At 42.2% G+C, this 25331-nt stretch overlaps 1 protein-coding gene across 2 annotated transcripts; it reads left to right on the forward strand.

Annotated features, from left to right (window-relative positions):
* Positions 1-316: 316 nt before the first annotated feature.
* Positions 317-23685, forward strand: WHAMM (WASP homolog associated with actin, golgi membranes and microtubules). 2 transcript variants are annotated; one of them, XM_077827580.1, is made up of 10 exons: positions 317-1059; positions 7629-7802; positions 9201-9351; positions 9980-10149; positions 12346-12511; positions 13531-13718; positions 15620-15706; positions 15797-15892; positions 18176-18629; positions 21720-23685. In XM_077827580.1, exons 1-10 carry the CDS (start codon positions 460-462, stop codon positions 22013-22015), a joined length of 2382 nt encoding a protein of 793 aa, XP_077683706.1. In that variant the 5' UTR covers positions 317-459; the 3' UTR covers positions 22016-23685. The 2 variants fall into 2 exon arrangements, with proteins under 2 accessions (XP_077683706.1, XP_077683707.1); XM_077827581.1 differs by lacking the exon at positions 15620-15706.
* Positions 23686-25331: the final 1646 nt, after the last annotated feature.

Raw genomic sequence — 25331 nt, forward strand, 5'->3', positions numbered from 1 at the left:
TATCAACTGCAATTTTGATTCTGGTTTAAATCAGGGAATGTGAACTACATTTAAGAGGGAGGAGTGTGTGCAGGCCTGCGTGTTTATTTTTTTTTTTCAAGTGGGACCAATTATCCCAGCCTCGCAGCCCCTCCTTTTAAAGGGCACAGGCTGACTACGCCTCCCAGGAGCATCTCCTTTTTCAATGGGCTCCACTTCCTAGGGCAACTCTTTGGCTCCTCCCCCAGGCCAAGAAACCAATCAAAAGCAGCGGCTCCGGTGACGTCTATCCCTCCCGCATACTTCTCCCCCCTCCCCGCGCTGCCCTTTAAGAAATGTCACTTTCTGTTTCGCTCCGGGTGATACAAAGTAGCGGGGGGCGGAACGTTGGGGCCCGCTGGCGGGGGCAGCGAGAGGAGCCCGCGGGCGGCGGTTCTGGCAGCCTGGCCGGGCTCTGAGCCGCCTGCCCCGGGCTGGGCCATGGCGGCCGAGCCGCAGCCCGACAGCCTGGAGGGCTGGGTGGCCATCCGGGAGAACGCGTTCGCCGAGCCCGAGCCGCACAAGCTGCGCTTCCTCGTGGGCTGGAACGAGGTCGAGAGCAAGTTTGCGGTGACCTGCCACAACCGCACCCTGCAGGAGCAGCAGCGCGGGGCGGCCGGCCGGGCAGCCGGGGAAGGGGGCGAGGAGACGCCGGCTCGCGAGCAGCAGCAGAGCTGGGCCGGCCTGTTCTCGGCGCAGGCCCTGCTGGGCGTGCACCAGCAGCTGGCGGCGCTGAGCGAGCGGCTGGAGCCCTGCTTCCCCCAGCTGCCCCCAGTGCTGCCCGGCCAGAGCAGCGGCAGCCTGTGGACGCTGCTCTTCCCCAGCGGGCCGGAGCTGGAGGAGGCCGAGCTGGAGGCGCTGTGCCGCGGGCTGGAGCGCTACCTGGGGTGGGCGCTGGAGCTGTGCGGCCGCAGGGTGGTGCTGGACTCGCTCTTCGCCCAGGACCAGCAGCAGGAGGCCGAGTACTTCGAGAACCTGCACGAGTTCCGCAGGAAGGCCCTGAAGGGGCACCTGCTTGGGGCCAAGGAGGCCCTGCGGAGGGTACAGGCTCCTGGGCTGGGTGTGTGGGGGTGGGGGTGATGGGACCCTGAGTGGCTGGCACTGGGACCCCCAGGGTGGGTGCCCAAGCAGGCCTGGGGATTTCTCAATGCCATTGGTATGGCACGTGCCTTCGGGGCTGTGGCACTTTCCCAGCTCCGAAGTTACCATTGGTAACCTGGTCACAGGCGCGTGGGTGAAGCCTGAACACATGGGCAACCCAGACTCTCCAGCAGGCCCCCCATGGTACGGCCTTTGGGCTGGAGGGACTAGGGGCCACACCACACGTGGTGGTTTTGGTAGGGTTAGTACAAGCCACTTGCACTCAGGGCTAGATGGACCTTTGGTCTGACGTTCATTTTCGTTTGGATTTCAGGCTAAAACTGACCAATAGCCAGAACTGCCATTTTGGTTGGTTTTTGGGTGGGGAACATGTGAAATTCAATGGCTTTTGCTTGGTCACTATCCGAAGCCATGAAACACAACCATGTGGCCTGAAAGGGACTGAGTGACTTCAGCAGTGCCTGGCGGGCTTAGCCTGATTTTGAACATAATTTTACACCTCTCTAGACCAATATCCTAATGCACTACATGGCTCTGAGCTCTACTTCTTTTTACATAGCACTTTTCAGCCCCAAAGTGCCTTTACAAGTTGATATACAGACTATACAGATGGGTCACTTATACCTCATGTCATGGTGGTTTCACTGGAGACTAAAATGCAGTAGCTGTCTGCATGAGGCAAGGATCAGTAATACCACTGGTGGAACCTGTTCATGTGCCCTTTTGGGCTCCTAAGAGAATGTTATATGTCTGCTTGAATGTGTGATGTCACTATAAGAGCAGCCACTGAAGGAGATTCATGTATTTTTGATTAGTTAGTTAACATGTCCATGAAAGACCCACACTGTTCAGTTCTTTTGGGGTGCTTCAGTTGGATCCCAACCCTTCAAATTTGGACATAGTGTAAATTTACTCCTATCCCGTAGCACTATTGATTCAATCACACCCTCCTGAAGATGCCATTTTCCTAGGCTGTGCTTCGTCAGTCAATATATATGTTGTTTTAGTAGATCTTTTCAATTATGATGACTTCCTCATTGAATCAGTAATGCATCCTCTTCCATACTGTCATCTAGTCTGATGCTAGAACGAAGTTTTAGAGTATGCAAATATGTGGATGTGACAGTGTGGAATATTGGACCAGCGTTAAGCTTTGAGTTTACATGAGTAAACACTTCTATATCCAGAAATAGCTAAGCCACCAAGCTCAGGTATTCTGAATATTTGTCAGTCATTCCAAAGGCCATATCTATAAGAATATGGAATGAAAATGAGTTTCAAGTGTCCTATAATAAGTATTGTGCAAGATGCTCAAAGTTTTATATTTTTAAAATATGCCTCAGCTAAGAAAATCCGCCACCTGTGCCTATAGAACATACAATAATGTCTACCAAAAATAAGAGCACAAAATAATGTTGTGAACTAATTGCCCCATAATCTTAAAACTATGTCCTCACCAAAAAGTCTGTGAACATCTAATTTATGTATAATACCAACTGGTACATGCATGCAACTGAAGATTTTACAGTTTGTATCTAAGTGGCCTTGTGCCTGTGACAAATACCTGATTTATGGATGCCTAAGTGAGAGATTTTGGGCTAGTTGGTGCACAAACTAATGGTGATACAAGTTCTTACTTCCTATACGTATAAAAGCACCTTCTGAAAAACTGCCAACTATGATTCATGAACAGACAACTAAAACAAAAAAAAAGATACTTATTTACTTCAAAGCAATATTATTGAAACTCTGTTCCTTATTATGTTAGGGTCATGTTTATATTTTCAGCAGTGTTAAGAAATCACTTTTTAAAAAATGGTTCCTAGTAACCTAGATGCAGATGGGGTATAACTCTTAAAATAGCCTTTAAAAATAATTTTCAAGACTAATTATGCTGCATCCACACAACCATGTTTGCAGTAACTAAATTCCACTTCCTAACAGCAATAACATACGGGGGTTTTAGGACAATTACTATACTTTTTAGATGGTTAAAACAATGAGCTTTTGGCCTCATTTTTCACACAGCCTAGTGCATCATTGTTTACACAATAATTAGATTTTTCCAGAATGACAAAGAATGTTTGTGCATTCTCCTCACAGGAGATGCTGTTTACATTTTAATAAGTAAAAAGGACTGTAACTGGATCACCAGAATCAACCTATCTGCCTCCTGACCCAATTAAAGCACAGTTGAGTCTTTCTGTTAAGTTGGAGCAAACACTGTATAAATCTGTTTCTGAACCATGCAACAGCCTTGGACTTTGGCAGGCCTTTAGCATGCTTTGGGAACATGATGAAACCATGGCTCAGTTGCACCTATACTGCAATCTGAGACAATAATTTAGCCATGTCAGGGAATGCCTTAAACAGCACTCAGGTTTGAGAGTAACAGCCGTGTTAGTCTGTATTCGCAAAAAGAAAAGGAGTACTTGTGGCACCTTAGAGACTAACCAATTTATTTGAGCATGAGCTTTTGTGAGCTACAGCTCACTTCATCAGATGCATACCGTGGAAACTGCAGCAGACTTTATATATACACAGAGAATATGAAACAATTACCTCCTCCCACCCCACTGTCCTGCTGGTAATAGCTTATCTAAAGTAATCGTCAGGTTAGGCCATTTCCAGCACAAATCCAGGTTTTCTCACCCTCCACCCCCCCACACAAATTCACTCTCCTGCTGGTGATAGCCCATCCAAAGTGACAACTCTTTACACAATGTGCATGATAATGAAGTTAGGCCATTTCCTGCACAAATCCAGGTTCTCTCACTCCCTCACCCCCCTCCAAAAACCCACCCCCATACACACACAGACTCACTCTCCTGCTGGTAATAGCTCGTCCAAACTGACCACTCTCCAAGTTTAAATCCAAGTTAAACCAGAACATCTGGGGGGGAGGGGTAGGAAAAAACAAGAGGAAATAGGCTACCTTGCATAATGACTTAGCCACTCCCAGTCTCTATTTAAGCCTAAATTAATAGTATCCAATTTGCAAATGAATTCCAATTCAGCAGTTTCTCGCTGGAGTCTGGATTTGAAGTTTTTTTGTTTTAAGATAGCGACCTTCATGTCTGTGATTGCGTGACCAGAGAGATTGAAGTGTTCTCCGACTGGTTTATGAATGTTATAATTCTTGACATCTGATTTGTGTCCATTTATTCTTTTACGTAGAGACTGTCCAGTTTGACCAATGTACATGGCAGAGGGGCATTGCTGGCACATGATGGCATAAATCACATTGGTGGATGTGCAGGTGAACGAGCCTCTGATAGTGTGGCTGATGTTATTAGGCCCTGTGATGGTGTCCCCTGAATAGATATGTGGGCACAATTGGCAACGGGCTTTGTTGCAAGGATAAGTTCCTGGGTTAGTGGTTCTGTTGTGTGGTATGTGGTTGTTGGTGAGTATTTGCTTCAGGTTGCGGGGCTGTCTGTAGGCAAGGACTGGCCTGTCTCCCAAGATTTGTGAGAGTGTTGGGTCATCCTTTAGGATAGGTTGTAGATCCTTAATAATGCGTTGGAGGGGTTTTAGTTGGGGGCTGAAGGTGACGGCTAGTGGCGTTCTGTTATTTTCTTTGTTAGGCCTGTCCTGTAGTAGGTAACTTCTGGGAACTCTTCTGGCTCTATCAATCTGTTTCTTTACTTCCGCAGGTGGGTATTGTAGTTGTAAGAAAGCTTGACAGAGATCTTGTAGGTGTTTGTCTCTGTCTGAGGGGTTGGAGCAAATGCGGTTGTATCGCAGAGCTTGGCTGTAGACGATGGATCGTGTGGTGTGGTCAGGGTGAAAGCTGGAGGCATGCAGGTAGGAATAGCGGTCAGTAGGTTTCCGGTATAGGGTGGTGTTTATGTGACCATTGTTTATTAGCACTGTAGTGTCCAGGAAGTGGATCTCTTGTGTGGACTGGACCAGGCTGAGGTTGATGGTGGGATGGAAATTGTTGAAATCATGGTGGAATTCCTCAAGGGCTTCTTTTCCATGGGTCCAGATGATGAAGATGTCATCAATATAGCGCAAGTAGAGTAGGGGCTTTAGGGGACGAGAGCTGAGGAAGCGTTGTTCTAAATCAGCCATAAAAATGTTGGCATACTGTGGGGCCATGCGGGTACCCATAGCAGTGCCGCTGATCTGAAGGTATACATTGTCCCCAAATGTGAAATAGTTATGGGTAAGGACAAAGTCACAAAGTTCAGCCACCAGGTTAGCCGTGACATTATCGGGGATAGTGTTCCTGACGGCTTGTAGTCCATCTTTGTGTGGAATGTTGGTGTAGAGGGCTTCTACATCCATAGTGGCCAGGATGGTGTTATCAGGAAGATCACCGATGGATTGAAGTTTCCTCAGGAAGTCAGTGGTGTCTCGAAGATAGCTGGGAGTGCTGGTAGCGTAGGGCCTGAGGAGGGAGTCTACATAGCCAGACAATCCTGCTGTCAGGGTGCCAATGCAACTGTGGGATGGGTTGTTTATACGCATTTTAGAGGGAAGGAAATTGAGGTTCTGTTATTTTCCCCCAGGTAACAGCGGACCCCTGGAGCAGAGCCGTCAGTAAAACTGTCTTCTCCTGGCTTGTCTTAAATGCAAGAGCATCCTTCTCGTGTTATAGCCAAGTCTTCCCATTAATGGTGGTAGTTCTAGTGTAGGTGGAACTAGAAGCAAGAGTAAATATATCCTGCTTCTGTCTGCTGCGCCAGTCGGAGCTGTAATACCTTCCTTTCCCCTGTACAATGGGCCCAGCAAAGACACATGGAAATATATAGAAACTTCATCTATTTTTGTTCCAAAGTGGAGTTCCTGCAATTGTAGCAATGCCAACTGAACCGTTATAGCTAACAGTCAGCCAGACTCTATTAAAAGAAAATTAGGTCTTATAACTGGAGGGTTTTACAAAACTTAAGATGAATTAAAATGTTCTCATGAGTAGTCTTTAATATTCACTGATTATTTCCTCCCAATTATAAATGTTCACCATCAGCGACATGAAACTCCATCTCCCCCATGTTGTACGTGAGAATCAGAAATGAAGGTAACCACTGTGCTTTCATTCCAACTTTGTTGTACACTTGGCTAGGACAACGGAAAAAACAGATCATTAAATTGCCAAAAGTCACTTGTGGGGAATCTGTCTTAGTTACAGCGGCCTCGTGGGGTAGCCCTATGATCTCCAACACTGTCTGGAATCTCAGCGGTACTGTGTGGCCTTGCCCCTAACATGCCCCTCCTGTGTCAGGACATGTGAGGTGCGCATTGGGGCAATTATTTCCTGTCTGAAACTGGGGCTTTTAGGGCCCTTTGAAGCCTCTCCACCCCTTTTACCCAGAATAAAGTAGCCAGAACAGAGTGAGGATTTTCACCTTTTTCAATAGTAACGTGATCAGGTCCACATTTTCCATTTATTTTTCCTCCCTGCATAGAAGACTTCATTTCCCTGTCACATTCCTGAGTATCTCCTCTTTTTTCCTCCTTTCCACACTTTGAGGCTTGGTATCGCAACCAGCATCCTTCTAGGTAAGGATGATGGTTCCCTGTGGAGCTGGTCTTAGTTTAATTGGCACACAGACTGGGCTGTTGTCAGGTTCTCTCTCGCAACACGCACAACTGTCAAAAACTTCGGTGGTCTTTTGCCCAAACATCCTGAAATAAGAAAAATAAATGGGGGTTACATTGTGTCATGCAAATATCATGATTTTGTTTCTATTTTGTGAATAGTGACTAATATGCAGTGATCTATTGGCATTCTATTAAATTTTCAGTAGCACTTAAAGGCCTTAAATGAGACTGGGCTGCACATTACAGACATGTAGGAGGAGGAAGTCCCTCCCTAAAAGAATTAAAAATCAAAATACATATTATTGGCATAGTTAAGATTAAGTTAAAGGTTCATACATGCCATTCTGATACTGCAGCTTTAGGAATATAACTATAATATGCTCCAGAAGTTATCAGGAATAAAAGCCTGTATTTTTAAATGAAAGTTTGTATCTTTGTGTCTGGAGTCAGATCTCTGGATACAAAATCCACTTCTTGTTAGTAGGAGTTTAGTAGTCTTGAGGGAGGAGGGGAAGATATCCCTTATTTGTCCTTTGTGTACATGGTGTCTCATCTACTTACTGTGCAAGCCATCCATATTTATAATAGGCAATGACAAAATCATCTGTGAAAATTTAGAATTTTTTTACAATAAAAAGTAAAATGTCCTAGGCACCATTGTATAGTTATTCTTCTAATGTAACGTTCAGCAATTAGTGCCCTTACGAGTTTGTCCTTGGTGATATTTCCTGCTGGATGTAATTGCTGAATGCCTTGAGTACATCTCTTGTAAGTGGAATTTTTGACTATTTCATCTAATGATAAGTGACACATTCTTTCCACTCGTGTGTCAATGGTGACAATACACACACACAGACAGACAAAATGCAGGCTCTGAGGTATAGCAGTGGTGCTCCTTCTGTCCATTCTCCCGATAAATGTGCATGTACTGTGGCTAATGCTAACTTTTTATCCATTAGGTTCTACAGAAGCATAAAAATGCTGACACAATGGTGGCTTTAATGAAGGTTTATGAAGAAGAAGATGAAGCTTTTCAGGAATTAGTTACCATGGCAACACAATTCTACCAATATTTACTGCAGCCATTTAGAGATATGCGAGAACTGGCAACATTATACAGACTGGAAATCCTGGTAGGTTTTCCTTTAAGAGATCAAACTTCCTGGCATGTGATATACTCCATCTGCCCCAGTGCAATTTAGGCTATGAATTACTCAAGTATGTCCAAGATTTATATTCATTGGCTTTATTCCCAAGTTCATCAACTTGTGAGTAATGTGATAAAAACCTGAAAAATTCAAAGTTAAAGTTGACTTGTTGTTGTCAGTAGCCTGTATAAGATCCATGTGCTAAAGGCTTGAATAGCATCTCATCCACTGGCTTCCGCCAGCTTTAACTTAATGCTCTGTTTAGTTTCCTCCACTGTGGGTGTGGTGGCGGGGGTTTTTTTGTTTGTTTGTTTTTTTTTTAAAGCAAAAAAACCTTCAGCTCTGTGGCATTTTTCCTGGTATTCTGAGTTTACAGGGACTTCAGCGACAAAAGAACACCAGTTGTATTAATTTTCAGAAGGACTTGTGCTCTTTATTCACTTTTGAAAATTCCAACTAATGTTAGTGTTTTGTGTTTTTGTATCAGATGTGTCCTGAAATTGTATTATACTTTGAAGGAAGGCAATCGTGCATTGCTTTGATTTTGCATTTTAATACACTGTTAAAGAAATGTTAAAATAATGTCTTAGGTGGAACTAACAGGAGCAAAGTAATGCTGAGTTAAGGCTATAACATCATGATTAATTCATCATATTGGGCCTGCAAATTGAAAGTCTAAGATCAATGCACAAGGTGTTGCAGTTTCCAATGTGCTGCTTTATTTATGGTGAGATAAGTGAAGACTGCAGTTCACGGACCAAACTCTGGAAGAAAAAATTTGTTCTGTTTATGTTAAAATCTTAAATGGAATATTAGACAAGATTTCAATTGTTTTTAAAGTATTTTCAGGTTCTACACTCACACTTTTCCCCTGCCAATTTTTATGGATTTTACAAATGCACTTTCCTGCTTCTTAAATCTTTCTGTGTACCCTGTTGCTGTGTGAAAGATCCTCACAAACAGATAAGAGTGCAAAGCGCTGTCAAATGCATGAAGTAAACACGTGAGGAGAAAATAGAAAATATCACTGTAACTGAAATAGAACAGAATATATTTGAGTTATTCTTGGTCACAGATAAACATTTTCAGACAGGAGTAACTTTTTTTTAAGATGAAGGTGAACATTAAGAAATAAATGAATCCAATGTTTTTCTAACTAGCAATGCACAAGCCATTGTTATAGAACAAAGGTGGCTCTTTGGCAATGAGAACAAAAAATAGGGTAGCTTCGATTAATGAGTAGTGACTCACTTCACTACAGTAGACGTAGAGGTCATGACAACCGTCATGGCCTGCCTTTGCACAATTTCCACTGTATTGTACAGGCTGAGTTACAACACTGTCATGATTGACATTTGGCTGAAGAATAACCTCTCTTTGTAGAAATCCTTACAGATTGATAGGCTGGGCCCTAAAAGAATAGAAGCCTTGCAAAAAGAAGCTGAAGACTGGACCGAGCAAGCTGAAGAAGCGGTGTGTTCCATTCAGGACATCACTGTGAGCTACTTCAAAGAAACTGTAATGGCACTGGCAGGTAATGAGGGAGAACTTACTGAAGAGTTGTCTTTAAGGCACATATGCCCTACTGTGACTGAGCTGTGTTCAGTACAAGACAGCAGATAGGAAGAGAACACCCTTGAGCCACTTTGCAGTCCCTCCCAGCTGCACATCTTGGAGCCAGCAAGAGCCAGTCTCCAGCATAAGTAATAAAAGTGTCTGCATGATAACTTGCACCAGTTTGACTAAATTGGTTTAAACCTCACCACTGGTTAAAGCAGTGCAAGTTTGTTTGTAGGCCGGGCCTGAGATTTACAGCTGACAAGCTTCTCAACAAACAACACCTCTTACAAATATTTACTCTAATTTTTTTCGGTGCAGAGTATTAAGGATTTCATCCTGTTAATTAAATCAGAGGTTTTTTTAATGCTGTATTTAATCATGTGCATGGTGGAACTTGTGACCAAAACGTTAGACCTTTATTTATAATACAATGATTTCAGCTTTTCTAGTCCTATAAATTCAAAACAGCACAGTCAATTCATAAGTAATTCCCTCAAAATATTGAATACCATGCAGAGTTCATGCGCTCCACTGAAGACCTGAAGAAAGTTATTAGTGCCACAGCATTTATGATGCTTTGTTGCAACCCTTTAATCTGGCAGCAATGCACAAACAGATGGAACAAGATCAGAAGAGATTTGGCCAAGCCACCTGGGCGTCTGCTTCTCCAAGACTAGAACACCTGAAGTATATGTTAGCAAAAGAGACTCTTCAGCACATGAGAGCGAGAGAACTGTGCCTGAATCACAAGAGAGCTGACATCCGGAAAAATGTAAGACCCTAGCAAAGAGTGACTTGAATTCTTTTCTGTTACTCCAATGTAAGGACCTCATCCAAAGCCCATTGTAATCAGTGGCAGATGTTTAGGGTCAAAAGGCCAATTTCCGCAGAGTGGTGAAGTGCCGTGCTGAATGGTAGAACTGTTTAAAAATACCAAACCAACCATTGTTGCCTCAAACAATTTTGTGTGGGGAACCTCCCCCTTCCTCTCCCCCCAACTTATTTGACAAATTTTTAGTCGTTGTTGTTGTTTTAAATTGAAACAAAAAAGGCTCACCTCCCCCTTTTTTTATTTTCAAAACTTCTTGTTTTGAAATTGTGGACAAATGCACACTTCCTCCTGGTTTTTTTTTTTGTTTTTTGTTTTAATTACTACTCCCCCACCAAGTGTGCATGGGATGGGGGAAGAGGCGTGCTTAGAAGAAAATTACAAATTAAAGTGTTGTTTTTACCTTTTTAAAAGAACTTTCACTTTTCAATGTTAAGATTGAGAAGTGAGGTATTTTCAGAGAGGAATAACTTATAATAATTCACGATATATTAATAGCACTGCATCAGAAATGGAAAATTTTGTGCCTTTACTAATATAAAAATTCAAAATGACATTGTCTCTAACTACTACAGTTCTCCGACTTTTTTTTATTTTCCAAGTGTAATATACTACACTGTCTCCAGTTGTTCTTAAGACCAATGCATTTGTGTTTTATAAAAGGTCCTTTATAATAGATTTCTGCATAGTGGAGAACTGTTGTTAGCCTTATTAGAGAGGGGGGGAAATTATGAATGGCACAATATTCTATTAATTTAAAAAAATATTTGTGATGCAGAGTCATGCATACCGGGTGGTATTTTTATTGAGCAGAGCTTTTCATCAGTAAAATCCACAATAGACCACTGGAAATAATTAACTACTATTGTATTATCTCTGATCAGTGTGTGGAGCACTGATTCACAGCACTTGTTTGGCCATTTTTGTTGTATTTCGTTTTGAAATAACACAGGCTTTGGGTTTCAGTCCTTGATCTTGATTCTGTCTTGTAAAATCAAATGCTGCACATGCATGTCCAAGCAAGCAATGTGATACAGGCCCTTGTGACTGGAGGTCATGTACAGACCTTTAAAATTCAAAGCTTTGCTTTTTAAGGACCCGATCAAAAGACTCACCTTGACTTTGATACGTTTTGCATGAGGCCCTAAGAGATTTTTTTCTTTAAATGAATGGTTAACAGGAACTCCTGGTTAATGAGATTCTATTTTACCTCTTTCAGTTTCTGCTTCAGAAAACCAACCATCTCTGTCTAAAGCATTTGTTGTGCCCATCGCTCTGGTAGCTAAGCACATGTCATTGTGGTCAGAATTTTTGCACGTGACTGTGCCCAGTCATGTCCCTTAGATCTACACACAAAGCAGCTGTGTTTAGTAGGCATTGGAGTTAAAGAAGTGTTAACAAAAACAAAACATATACAAAAAGTGATGAACAGTCCAACTAAACATACCTTAATTGCTCATCATTCAGTCTCTTGGAACTTGTGATGTCATCATTTCTCTAGCTCTCCAGTTGCCATAGAGAGTTGTCCTGGGAAGATTTTAATTACTAAAGGAGAAAAAACAAGCTGGAAAAAAACCTGTTTAGGTTGGTGGGGTTTTTTTATCTATATAATAAGATTCCAGGATTGTCACTGTGTCTCTCTGAAACCTAAAATGTCTGTTGAGTCAGTCAGTGAGAAGCAATGAAACAGCTACAAGCATGGCTGAGAGTTCTTTTAGTTCAGAGTATACCAGATTTAATCACCACTGGGATTTGTGGTTTGTTACTGTCCAATTTTTAAGTTTTCAGCCATTTTCAACTCTTTTTTACACACGACTTGACAAATTCCACCCATGCAACAGCACAGGCTTTCAGCTATAGTTTATTTATACATTGCACACAGTTCTTTCAGTTGGTCTTCATTCATTCATAAATAAGTGACAAAAAAAGGGCCCAGAGCTATGTCTCATGTCTCCCTTTTGCTGGCCACCTTTAGAATCAACCATCTGTTCTCAGTTGAAATGACTAAGTAGTCAGTCTGTTGTTTTTACTCCTGCTGTTTTCATCTGCATGTTAGCGTATAAAGCTAACCTTGGAGTGTGTCTGTGTGTATTCTCTCCCTGATTCTTTGTTTTTTTTCTCTTGTTCGGAAACATACAGATGGAAAACCTTGATGAACAAGAGGAGAATATAGCTCTAGTAGAGAAGCTGGAAATAGAGTATTATGAAACCCAACTGGAATTGTATGATGTACAATTTGAGATACTTAAACATGAAGAAATGCTGCTTATTACACAGCTGGACACTTTAAGGAGACAGATAAAAGGTAAGAAAGAAAATCATGGTTTAAAGAAAAGCAGAAAGCCAAACGTTCTAACACAGAGGTGCACACATCCTATTAAAAAATAACAGATCACCCTTACTTGGCTCTTGATTCCAAGGGAGCATTACTGGATTTTCTTGGTGCTGAAGCAACTTTTGATTTGTTGCCTTAATAAGCAAATTTGGTAACACTTTTTGATAAATAGACATTAAGGGCCCACATTGACAACTTACCGTCTTAACTGCCTCTGTGTTGTGTGTGCGCATCTGTTTTGCATGTATAAAACAAGTAACTGTATGTGCATGTGTGTCTCTGGTCCTACAATTACCTGTTTTGTGCATATAGACTGACAAAATTAAGGAAACCCATTAACAATTGGGTCCTAATATTGAAAGTGTCGAACTGCAGCTGAATTACAGTAAATCTGCAAAACACAAAATATTAAAACCAAAAAGAAGTGATAATACTTCTCAAGTACTGATGCATTCTTGTTGTTTTTGTAAACTACTGTATATGTTTGACACACCGTGTTAGACATTTCTCATGTTCATACCAATCCATGTTAAGTATTCTCCATTATTCGTAAGTACAGCATCAGGTGAAATAATGTTGTCCATTGTTGTTTAGTAGTAGAATCAACTGCTTAATGTTTTGTCTCATGACACTTGTTAGTTTGCCACGAGACTCCAATCAGTGAATGAAAAGTTTTACACGTTATCCTAAAAAAGAAGACATTTTAAATAGGAAACCAAGTGATGGCAAGAGTGGGAGCATAAGCTTGATCCTGCAAACACGAGTAGCTTTACTCATGGGAGTCAAGTGACATGTGTGCATTAAGTGTTTGCAGGATCAAGCTGAATATATGTAAGAGTACTCCGCTTTGTTTAAAATTGTTCTGTCTAACAAATTACTTCTTGTCTTTTACAATGGCTTTTAAGGTGTCATTAGCTCTCGAAGTATTTAAACATTTAAGGAACTCTGGAGTTCTCTTTTCTTTTTTTAAATGCTGACTGCCTTTCTAGAGAAACAGGATGAAGTTGTTTACTATGATACCTGTGAAAATCCTGAGGAGCTCCAGGTCATTGAGCAGACAGTGGGACAACATTGTGCTTGCTCATCAGAAATCTCTAAGCTGAGGCTGAAGACTCAGCGGCTGGAGGCTAAACGTGGGACTATCTGTGCGAGACGAGCCTACCTCAGGAACAAAAAAGTAAATGTGCTCCTGGAGCTGTGCAGTTTCTTTAGTTCATGCCACAAGTCCTGCTTGCTGAGGAATAGATGGAAAACAATGAGGGAAGCTTTGGGAGGAGGAGTATACAGGACAGTATGTGACTAGGTACTGGGTCTCATCAGGAGGCAGGGGTTTGAGACCGCTTCATGCTCCACTGATCCTGGGTCAGCTCTGGGACAGTCTCCCATGATACGTTAGAGTTGCTCTAACTTACACTGGCTGCTGATGACCCCAAGGGGTTGATAGACACCTGAAGTTACTAGAGTGCAGTGAAGTCCCGGCCAGATCCCTTGCCAGACGATGGAAGGAGTATGGGCTAAGAGCAGTAACACTGTCTCTGTGTCACCAGAGGATCCACCTACATGGGGGAGAATCCTCCCTTGGCTGGCTATGCCAGGTTTAGGCTGCTTGTTCCCTGGCAGTATGGCAGAAAGCAGCCAAAGGGCAGGAGAGAATCTGGCCCAGACTGTCAAGACTGCAGGTACAAACAACAAATGCAGTGCCGTGGTTCCTTCTTTAGCTTTGAGGGCAATGGTCATTCGGAAGGGAGTTGCTGCTGCAAATCTGTCCAGCCTTTTCATTTCAGTGGGTTTTTTGTTCACTCACTGTTTCGTATTTGTGTTAGTTGCAGTGAGAGCAGCACAGTGGAAAGACAATGAGATCACAATTGGCCTTCACAGCCCTCAAAGCTTGCTGGGATGCATTTGGTTCGTTTACACCCATGTAACCACACTGAACTAAATTCAGAAAACAGAGTTTGCCCTATCTGTCCAGCTTCCTATCCCCCTCTAGACTGAGCCATAAGAATGGCCATACTGGGTCAGACCAAAGGTCCATCCAGCCCAGTATCCTGTCTGCCGACAGTGGCTAGTGCCAGGTGCCCCAGAGGGAGCGAACCTAACAGGTAATGATCAAGTGATCTCTCTCCTGCCATCCATCTCCACTCTCTGACAAACAGAGGCTAGGGACACCATTCCTTACCCATCCTGGCTAATAGTCATTAATGGACTTAACCTCCATGAATTTATCTAGTTCTCTTTTAAAGAAGAGCTAGAAGAATCTCATTAGAGATACGTCTGGAAAACAGCATCTCTTGTGACCACTTCCTTGGCAAAGAACATATTTTGCTTCTGTTTTCATTCACTTAATTGCTCTCTTTCTGTTGTTTAACATTGAGGCCAAACCCCAGCTGATTTGTGAATGCCTAACCGACCGCATGGATAAAATCCTCCATGTGGACAGTGACAAATAAATGACTGGTGAATCGGGCAGAATATAATGAGCCTGTGTCTTCTCTGACCTGTTCCTGTTGAAGAGTATTGTACTGTTAAACGTTCCCCGTGCTATATGTGCATGATTCATCTGTAATTTTATATATAAGAAATGTTGCGAGGCGGGGTGTAAAGTGGAGGGAAATAGAGGGAGTTTCCATGTAACTTATAATCCCGATTCCTTCCGTGTGTCTCCTCCCTCACATCTCCGCCATCCCTCTGGCTGAGGCCAGGTGGATACAGTTTCTTCAGCGCTCATCAGTGCTGTTTTTGAATGGATTGCAGGGGAGAGAAGCAATGTAAGATGCCCCCCTCCCATGAAAGGCTGAACATGCTTCCTCTGTAGCATTCCTTAGCCCAGTCTGCCAGCTCAGGGCAGTGAAAGACTAAGACCCTGATCCAAACTCCACTGAAGTCAGTGCAAAGATTCCTACAGACTTCCATTCTTAGGGCCTGATGCATTATCTGCTGAACTTGGGACTCCTACATGGCAGGACAAGGCAAGGCCCTATGTAATGGACCTTTCAACTCCTCTGGTAGCACAGATTTCACACACGCACTTCTTAAGTGAACTAACTAAGGTTTGCCTGCGTTATGCTGTTCCACCAGGATCAGTGCGAAGAGAGCCACCGGTTTAGACTACAGCAGGCACAAGAAAACACAAAACGCTTCCATCAGCATCACAGCATCCAGCTAGTGAGTACAAAAAAAGGAACATTTCTTGCAGAGACTGTGTGGCTGCACATTTGCATGCATACCTGTTTACTTGCTTGTCTTTAAATGCAGAAAAGAGACAAGATGAAAGAGGAAGAGAAAAAGAAAAAAGCTTGGATAAGCCAGGAACGCCAGAAAACACTGGAGAGGCTAAAAACATTCAAAGAGGCAAGTACCGTAAATAACGTACTAACATGTTAAAAAGAGATGTATGACTATGAAGACGCCATGTAAGTTAATGTGAGTGGACAGGGGAGGGAAAGAGTCCTTCCTCTTAAATATAGTTTAGTCACTAGTCCTTTACAACATTCTTTAAATATCATTGAGCCGCTTTTGGAACACTATTGTGGACTCTCGTACTTTACCCCGGAGAGGGTAAAAGAATAGTATTGCAGTGGCTTTTGCTCACTATGAACAGAATTTAAGGCAACAGCTTTTCCTTTCTTCCTCCTACACCCCTAAGAAAACTTCCACAATCACTTATCTGCATCTTTGCTTAAGAAATAGCCTTATAGGGAGGGTTAAGCTGCTCTCAGGAGGCATGTGTCATTCCCATACATGCCAATGGGCACTTGGTAGATGGAGTGGAGACCTGACCCTTAGAGTAGACAGTAAAGTTGATACAGTTGTGGAGAATTCAGGTGTTAAGAAGAAATGTGGCACATGTATCTCAATATTTGGTTTTCATGTTCTGGTGCACACATAAGCCTGATTTGTGTGTATGCACTGGGCACACAAAAGTGGGCATGTGAGTTTGAAAATCTGGACTAAAATGTCTTGCGTATCTTGTGATGGTAACCACAATTGACATAGGACACGTCTGAAGCTATAAATGTTTGCTATTACCTATACCTCTATTCTGTTCAGTGACTACTATGCAGAAGTACAGTAAACCGTTTACTGAGTTGTAAGTTAAGGACTTCTAAACCCCTGGCTTTCAGTGTTTAAATGGACAATCTGAGAGAGGAACATGTCTGTAGGATAGTAGTGGATGGTCTTTAGCATTTCTGACCATTGAATACTGAGTGAAATCATTAAGAATTAATCCATCATGATCCATTTGCAGAGTTAGGTGAAGAATAAAACATATACATATATATGTATGCACACACATTCTTGCAGTTAAGTGTGAATTAAGGTACATCTCACTTTATTGAGTTTTTTGTTTTGTTTTTACTTAAGAAAGCTAATCATTAGAGTTTTCCTTTCTTGTAAGAACCTGAAATCTCATCTTCTCACCCTCCAGATGGAACCATCTCACATTGTTACCCTTTTAAGTAGTTTGCCTATGGTTATGTAAAACCTAGCAAAGAGAAGATAGTCTTCCCCATTTTGTTTAATTAGAATACATGGAACATACTCCTTTCCCCCACTTGTGGGAGGCTAGGCTGGAAATCAGGCTCGGTATCTAATTTAAATCTCACTCCTTTTAAAACTGTAAACACGTCTGCTTATTTTTACAGGAAAGACAAAACCTCTTGTTTGTGACACCCACATTAGTTTCCATAGCAAGGATTTTTGCTATCAAAGTGGTTATTTTAGTCCACTTGTATAAGTTAGCACCAGGTTGAGAGAGGAGGGCCAGAGAACCTGTGACAAGCACTAGTGTTATAAAGCAGTGGCTCTCAACCTCTCCAGACTGCTGTGCCCCTTTCAGGAGTCTGATTTGTCTTGCGTACCCCCAAGATACACCTCACTTAAAAACTACTTGTTTACGCAATCAGATATAAAAATACAAAGGTGTGTCAGCACGCTATTACTGAAAAATTGCTGACCGTCTCATTTTTACCATACAATTATAAAATAAATTAATTGGAATGTAAATATTGTACTTACATTTCAGTGTATAGGTTTCAGAGTAGCAGCCATGTTAGTCTGTATCCGCAAAAAGAAAGGGAGTACTTGTGGCACCTTAGAGACTAACTTCACGAAACCTTATGCTCAAATAAATTTGTTAGTCTCTAAGGTGCCACAAGTACTCCTTTTCTTATTTCAGTGTATCGTATATAGAGCAGTATAAACAAGTCATTGTATGACATTTTAATTTATACTGAGTTTGCTAGTTCTTTTATGTAGCCTGTTGTAAAACTAGGTAAATATCTAGATGAGTTGAGTACTCCCTGGAAGACCTCTGCGTACCCCCAGAGGTACATGTACCTCTGGTTGAGAACCTCAGTTGTAAAGGGATGCAACATTATTAAGTCAAGAGAGCAGACCCACCCTGACTGTGGTCCCATCTCCCAAGGCTTCCCATCTCAATTGCAACAATGTTTGTTCTTTAGTCACCTCCCTGCTTTATCCCAAAGTGTGACAAATCAAAAAAACAAGGTTTTTCTCTTGCATGGCTTGTGTGTCTGGTATTGGCTCCTGCATGCAGTCTTTTCCTCGGCATACATTGTTTTTACCAATACGATGGGGATGTTAACTCCTGACTTCTCATTTTCTTTGCAGAAGTGTCCAGCTGAGTTTGTGCTAAAAACATCTCTGTCGCAGCCTCACATCCCCAAGCAGCCGCAAGGTATTTCCCGTCCGACTCCAGCGCTGTCCCCTCAGCCTGTATCAATAACTCGCCCATCCCCAAAGCAGCTGAAAAGCACTCGGCCAGCACAAGCCAGAGGTTTAAAAGCAGCATGTGGGAATATCCCAGCAGACATCCCTGTCCAGATTTTTGTTCCTGCCGGTGACCCAAAGCAACAAAAGCAGAATGAGGGGCTGATTCTGCCACCACCTCCACCACTGCCGCCTCCTCCTCCTCCTCCACTTCCGGTCTGCCAGCCTCTGCCCTTAAAGACACCAGTGACAACCAGAGACCAGCTGCTTCCCCTCAACAGGGAGGGCTCTATGGAGAGTGCCGCAGCACGGAGACTAGATGACTCATCCAAAAGATCTGTAAATAATTGTACAGGTAACTACACTAATGCTGGCTGATCTTTTCCTCCTCCTTTGGCATTCTGACCTCTCGCCCAGCCTCTTGAAGTAAGGAGTATTGTTGCAGGAAGCAGAGGTTCTCCACAACTACTGTCTCTGCTGTGGGCTAGGAAAATCTTCAATAACTCTGCTCCCAGAGACAAGGGCCATTACCATGGACCTCTCAATGAACCAGCTGTCTATATATGTGTTTCTCCTGCACTTGTCTACCCACGCCAAGATTTTCAGCAGTGACTAGTGATTTTGAGGCATCTCAAAGGGACCTGACTTTCAGAGGATGGGTGCTCAGTGCTTTTTGGAAATCACTGTCAAAAGTTGGGCTCCCAAGATCACTGGTTACTTGAAAATGATGTTGGCTTCAGTCTCTGCTAAAATGACAGTTCCGCTCTTGCTTCCCATGCCAGAAGTGTAACTATTAACAGCTTCTTTTAAAAATTAATATAAACAATTCTTATTGCCAGTTCTGCAGTTCAGATATAATGATCCAAATTCACCACCTGCTCTTCCTTTCATATGAACCCAAACTCCCATTGACTTCTGGGGAGTGGTTCTGGATCTACAGTGGCACTTTTAGCATCGTACGTTGGGCAGAACCCTTTTCTCCCAAACAAGCTCTTGCCATAATCTTAGGAGAAGGCATGTGTGTGTTAAGATTCGTGACACACTCAGGCAGACTGCAGCATTGGGCAGTATTCCCAGTAATCCTGCACTTTAATGCTGACTGTTTATGCAATATGAATGTTTACTGTACTCTGATGTTACCCAAACTCTGAGCTTATGGGGTTCCATGTTTGTGTGACCAGTTGAGATTTGCTTGGCTTCCAAGTAAGAGTTACTGTAAGTGGTTCTGTACAAACTCCACCCAGGGTCTGAAAGTCAAGTTGTCTGTTTTTCTAGATCATTCATTGGTCACAGGAAAAGTTCCTGCAATCAAGTTCTGCTCTGTCTGACACCATTGTCCTCCTTGATGGGGTTGCACAGGTGTAACCAAAGGCTGACTTTTGCTGTTGGAACTTAATTAACAGTTCTGACCAATGTCTGAGAACATAACTCAGCAAACCCCCATAACTGTGTTGGACACTTTTTGCGAACAGGCTTATTTTTGTAACTAAAGTAAGTAGATACGATATTTTGAGTACTCCCAGGGAACAGATGTAAGTAGGAAGACAGCAGTTCTACAATGACGCTTTACAGAGCTGCACTGCACTTCCAGTGAAGCAATTCCTTAAATGTGGTGCACACCTTTCCTTTTTCAAAATATTCACAATACATCTGTCCAACCATTGTAATCACTCAGTTCACCACAGGCAGGACTGCCTGTTCAGTGTCTTCAGTTCTTCCAAGGTGCTGTGAAAAGTTGTCTTAGCTGCAGGTCCATAGACCAGTAGGGTAAGACTTCAGTCAGTAATGTCATGGGATAAATGCTGCCCATAGATGCATGCATGTGGCTGTTATTGGCATCAAGAATTGCATGCAAGAGAAGAATTTTGATCTTTTTCTATAGGAACTGCTTTGCTAAAATCATTCACAGCTAATAATGCTCTATTTTTGCATAAACAAAGCCTTGGGTTTTCCAGCTTTAACTACTCAAACTATACATTTTTGATACGTTCAAAAATTAAAATTCAGAAAAGTTGTAGCTTAGAAGTTGTTTAATCTTACATTTCTTTAAAGAAAAAAGCCAGCATTTTAATTGCTGTAATAGTATCCAAATGAACACTGGGGCATTCTGATAAGGTCGCACTAGCAACTTGTTTATGAAGCTCCACTTAGCTATTCAAAACCTTTGCATGTAAAATATGCCTGCATAGATTCTTAATATGGAAGGCTTTCATACAATTTAATTCAGATTTTTGGAAGAGTACAGTATTTAGATAGATTTGTATGCAGCACATATGATATTTGGACTCTCACAAATTAGCTCTAAAGTATTAGCATACTTTCCTTTTAAAATGCTAACAGTAAAATGAGCACCTGTCTTAACATTATCAATCTAAAAGGCCTTTTTAATCAGGCAGTGTGTCTTCATCAGCAGACTTAGTTTAAATTTGACTTAGAAGGGTGTGTATGAAGTAAAATTAGTTTTTGCTGAGTCCTTACCTGGCATCTGCAGTTCAGTGTCCCAAAGGACTGCACAGAGTTCAGTACTGTATTACATTCTCAGTACAGTGTGTGAAGAATTAGTCACACAGCCTTCATTGTAGTGCACATGAAGAAGTACTCCCGACTGTGAGCAGCTCAGCAGAGGGCTTGGGCCTATTGATGTACGGAGACTGCCTCTCTTGAGTGCTAGAAAAGGAGACCTCCCCCTTGCTGACTGAGTCTGAGGTCATCAACAAAAAGTCCAACAAAAGAAGAGAAACACGAGCTGATGCCAGAGTACTAAGAAAATAAGAGAGAAGCATGTAGCCAGAAACTTGCACAATGTGATCCTTAAGTTCAGAAACTAACACTCAGCATTTAAACTATGTTTTCACTCAGATCTGAGTTATTTTCAAAATTAACACACAAAAGATCCCCCTGCTTGCTTAGAACCTGATCCAGCTCCCACTGGGGTCAATGGCAGTACTCCCATGACCTTCACAAGTGCAGGAGGATCGAGCCCTTATGCTGTAACCTTCATCTGTTTTTTTATCTTCCTTGAGGAAAAACACAATTGGCAGTTACAGCAGGCATCAAAGCAAGCAGGGGGAAACTAGATTGGTTCTCGTACAGAATAGCTTTTTTGTGTTCAGCAATATTATTTTTAAAACATGTAGACGTAAAACTGTAATGAAAAATGTGTCTTCCGTTGTGTATAATTTCTCCTCAGGCACAGCACATGAGCTTGTGTACTGACGAAGGGGGCTAGATTCTCAACTCAAGAGCTTTAGCTGCCCAATTCCAAATATTGTCAGTGACATGGTTGAAGCCCAGGACAATCTATGCCAGAACTGACAGTACATTTCCCTTAAATCTCTGCTAGAGAAAAAAGAAAATAACGTAAACAGTCTTACAGGGTTTCATATCCCCCACGCTAGCTATTTTTGTCCTTCTGAGTATAATAATTTGATTTGATCTGTCATAGGATCCATGGATGAAGTTTTGGCTTCTTTAAAACGTGGTGAAGTTCTTCTTCGTAAAGTGGAACAGCCCAGTTTGTCACCTTCAGATGCCTCTATAAAAGACAGCATCCTCTCTGCTATACGGCAAGGAGTTAAGCTAAGGAAAGTGAATCAAGATTCCAAGAAAGCTATCAGTAAAGGATCCGACAATGAACTGGAGAGAAGCATAAAGGCAGCCATCCAGAGAATTAAAAAAGTGTCTGCTGACTCTGAAGAGGATGAAAATAGTGATCACAATAATGGAGAATGGGACAGTTAACTGATTTAGAGCAAGAGATGTATTGACTGGAATGTTGTCTTCATCAGTTTGCACACTTTAGAAGCTGCATTCTGTCTTTGGAAAAATGAATGCGTACGCATGCACAGGAGAACTAATCCCATGATAGTTCAAAAGCTCCTGTATATTATTTTAAACAGTCCTGTTGATTCTTTGCAGAGGTGAAGTATTTTTTGTTGATACAGGCAAAGCATAGGTTTAAAATATATTCTCATGTCTTAACAAGAGATTCCAGCTCACTCAGGCAGACTGAGAGTTCTTCAGTGTAGCTACAGGGAGCTAAATCCAGGAACACAATCTCCAGATTACTTTGTGGTGCTGACTACTGCATAGTCAATAAAAAAGCGACCGCAAACTTTTTTTAATAATGAAAATTAACAGAAAATCTACTTCAGACTCAAAAAAGAAAAAAAAATCCTGGCATTGAAAAGGCAAAAACAAATCCAGAGAGATCATTTTAAAGCAGTTCGAAATTCTTCACATTGTTATCTCCAGAGCCTGTTTTCCTTGAACTCTGTATTGTCCATAATACAGATTACTCTCAACATTTGTGAATAAGGGCTTTGCTACTCATTAGTAAATAACAATTTACCATGACATTATAAGGCCTGCACTAGGGAAGGACTCATGGTTAAGGCTGCGAGTCTGTCACGGAATCATGGATTCTGTGAATTTCCAGGACCTCTGTGACTTCTGCAGTGGCATGTGCAGCTGGCCTGGGGACCACCTGGGCAGCTCGGCTGGTCCCTGGACCAGCCACACCAGCTGGGGCAGTCTTGGGCCATGGTGCCCCTCCTCCCCCAGCAACAGCAGCAGGAGTTTTTTGGAGGGGGCTCATGGCTGAGGCAGGGGTTTGGGGTGCAGAAGCGGTGAGGGCTCTGGGTGGCGCTTTCTTGGGAGGGGGCTCCTAGGCAGAGGCACGGCCAGGTGGCTCCATGCACTGCCTTCCGCCCGTAGGCGCTGTCCCTGCAGCTCCCATTGGCAGCGGTTCCCGGCCAATGGGAGCTGCAGTGCAGGCGCTCAGGGCAAGGGCAGCGTGCAAAGCTCCCCTGGCCGCGCTTCCACCTAGGGGCCACAGGGACATGCCGGCTGCTTCCAGGACCAGAGCCAGCCCCTCTCCCCCAGCACCCAAGTTTTAGTCAGGGATATATAGTACAAGTCATGGACAGGTAACAGGCTGTGAATTTTTGTTTACTGCCAATGACCTGTCCATGACTTTTACTAAAAATACCGTGACTAAAACGTAGCCTTACTCATGGCTGTAAAGAGGAATGTTGGATATTGAAATAAGCACTACTGTATTAAATTACTGAAAGTTTGTTTCAGCAATGAGCTAAGAAAATAATGTGCTTTCAAACGTACATGATTGTGTTTCTTTTTAATGCTTAAAGTGTTTTGAAGCACAATGTTTTTAATACTCCAGCAATCATAGTGAATTGTTGGCATAGGAGAGGATGCCAAAATATTTTATGTACTGCGTTTTCTGGGATCCGGAAGTGTAATACGGTGCTGTTGCACTTCTGTGTGGGGAAAATGAGACTTTTTATATCTGTGCTTATAATTTTATAGTAGTTGATACAGCCTTATAATAAGTGGCAAGTATTTACATTATGCCTGGAACCCAACTATTAAAAAAATACAACTAAACTATATTTATAGACCTTATTTTATCTTGGGTTGATGATGATACGTACAAATGAATCAAGTTTTGTTCTTGGGGCTTCTACTGGACTTTGATTAAAAGCAAAACCTTACACTACAGATGGGATATCGTTTATCCTCATTTTTAAAACTACCGATAGTTTTGTGTAAGTTACTGATTCCTTATTTCCTTCAATGCAAAGCTTTAAGCCTGGTGCCTCAAAATTTTTGACAGCTGCCTTTTTTGTAGTAAGTGGCAACCTCACAATGATTGTGCTCTGCCACAATAAGGGCAGCTAAATGCCCTTGCTTTCTCAAAGATTTTTGTATTGTAATTTGGTGGCAAATGCGGAAGGATGGTAGCCTTAACTCCTTGTTCTTCTGCCATGGAGACTGGTGATGTAGCTCTGAACAAGAGCCACAGGACACCACGTTAATGGAAGCTGTTGACGATTCAGCAAGGCAAAACTACTGCAATTGGGGTGAAGAGGAGGGGAGTGGGATCTTCAATAAGGATGTTGAGGGGGGAGAAAGCTAAAGAAGTTTGACTTTTCACAAATCTCTTGCATTTTTCAAAAAGTTCTTAGAGTCTAGGTGGCTTTTGAAAAACAGCTTATAAAATTCTTTCTCCTTTTTTTTATAAAGTTAAAAGCATTTGAGTTATATCCCATTATGCCCTAGAAGGTTCTAAATCTGGGTTGAGGCACCATGCGATTGCAAGAGATGCTGGCTTTGTGAAATCTAGGCCTGTATATACTAAGCAGCAAACAGCTTGGTGGAGGGGGAACTACTAAAGGCAACTGGTAATGACTCCAGCTGATGAAAATACTGGCATGCCACATCTATGCAGATGAGTTGATTTGTTTTTCAGTATTATTATGGCGGACAAAAAGGTACCAGCTTCAGCTTAATTTGTTGTTTTTAAACAAAGAATATCAGAGGCATTGTTAGGAGCAACAGAATCTCCCACTCTGGAAAGGTTCTTTTATCAAAACAAGTCACTTACACACTTTGGATCATAGATGTAGCTGGTGTGAATGGATGTAACCCCACTTGATTTCAGTGCAGCTATCTGATTTGCAGGTAGCTGGGGATCTGGTCCTTTGCTTTTCTTATTAATCTAACAACTGTGAAAGTTACTCCAGTCAATGTTTAATAGTCATATCCTCTTGTCATACCTTCTCCCTTTCACTTTGTTATAGCAAGCACAAACTTACATAAAGGGAGGTGCCTCACTTAAGCTTGTGTCCTACTCTAGGGTCTGGCGTTGCTTTAGAACTTGCATCTGTAATATTGCACTGTCCTTTATTTTGAGTGTAGTTCTTCACGGAAAACAGAGGAAGATATACCTGTATTATTACTTTTATACTGATATAACTGCATCCACACTAGTGGGATTTAGCAGTATAACTATACTGGTACAACGTGTGTGTGTGTGTAGACATGACCTAAGTATTATTGAAACTCAATGGGGTTTAGGCGCCAAAGTCAATTTTAGGCACTTTTGAAAGTTTTTCCCCTTGAATCACAAAGATGGACTTTATTAACTAATTGCAGTTAACAGTAGTACCAGCTCTTCCATTCTGAAGTCATAGAATGTAGTACCCAAAACTCATTCAAAGCATCCACTGCCCACTTGGGGTTATGTTTCTATTTA

The sequence above is a fragment of the Eretmochelys imbricata genome, chromosome 10, assembly GCF_965152235.1.
Source record: "Eretmochelys imbricata isolate rEreImb1 chromosome 10, rEreImb1.hap1, whole genome shotgun sequence".
Classification (NCBI taxonomy): Eukaryota; Metazoa; Chordata; order Testudines; family Cheloniidae; genus Eretmochelys; species Eretmochelys imbricata.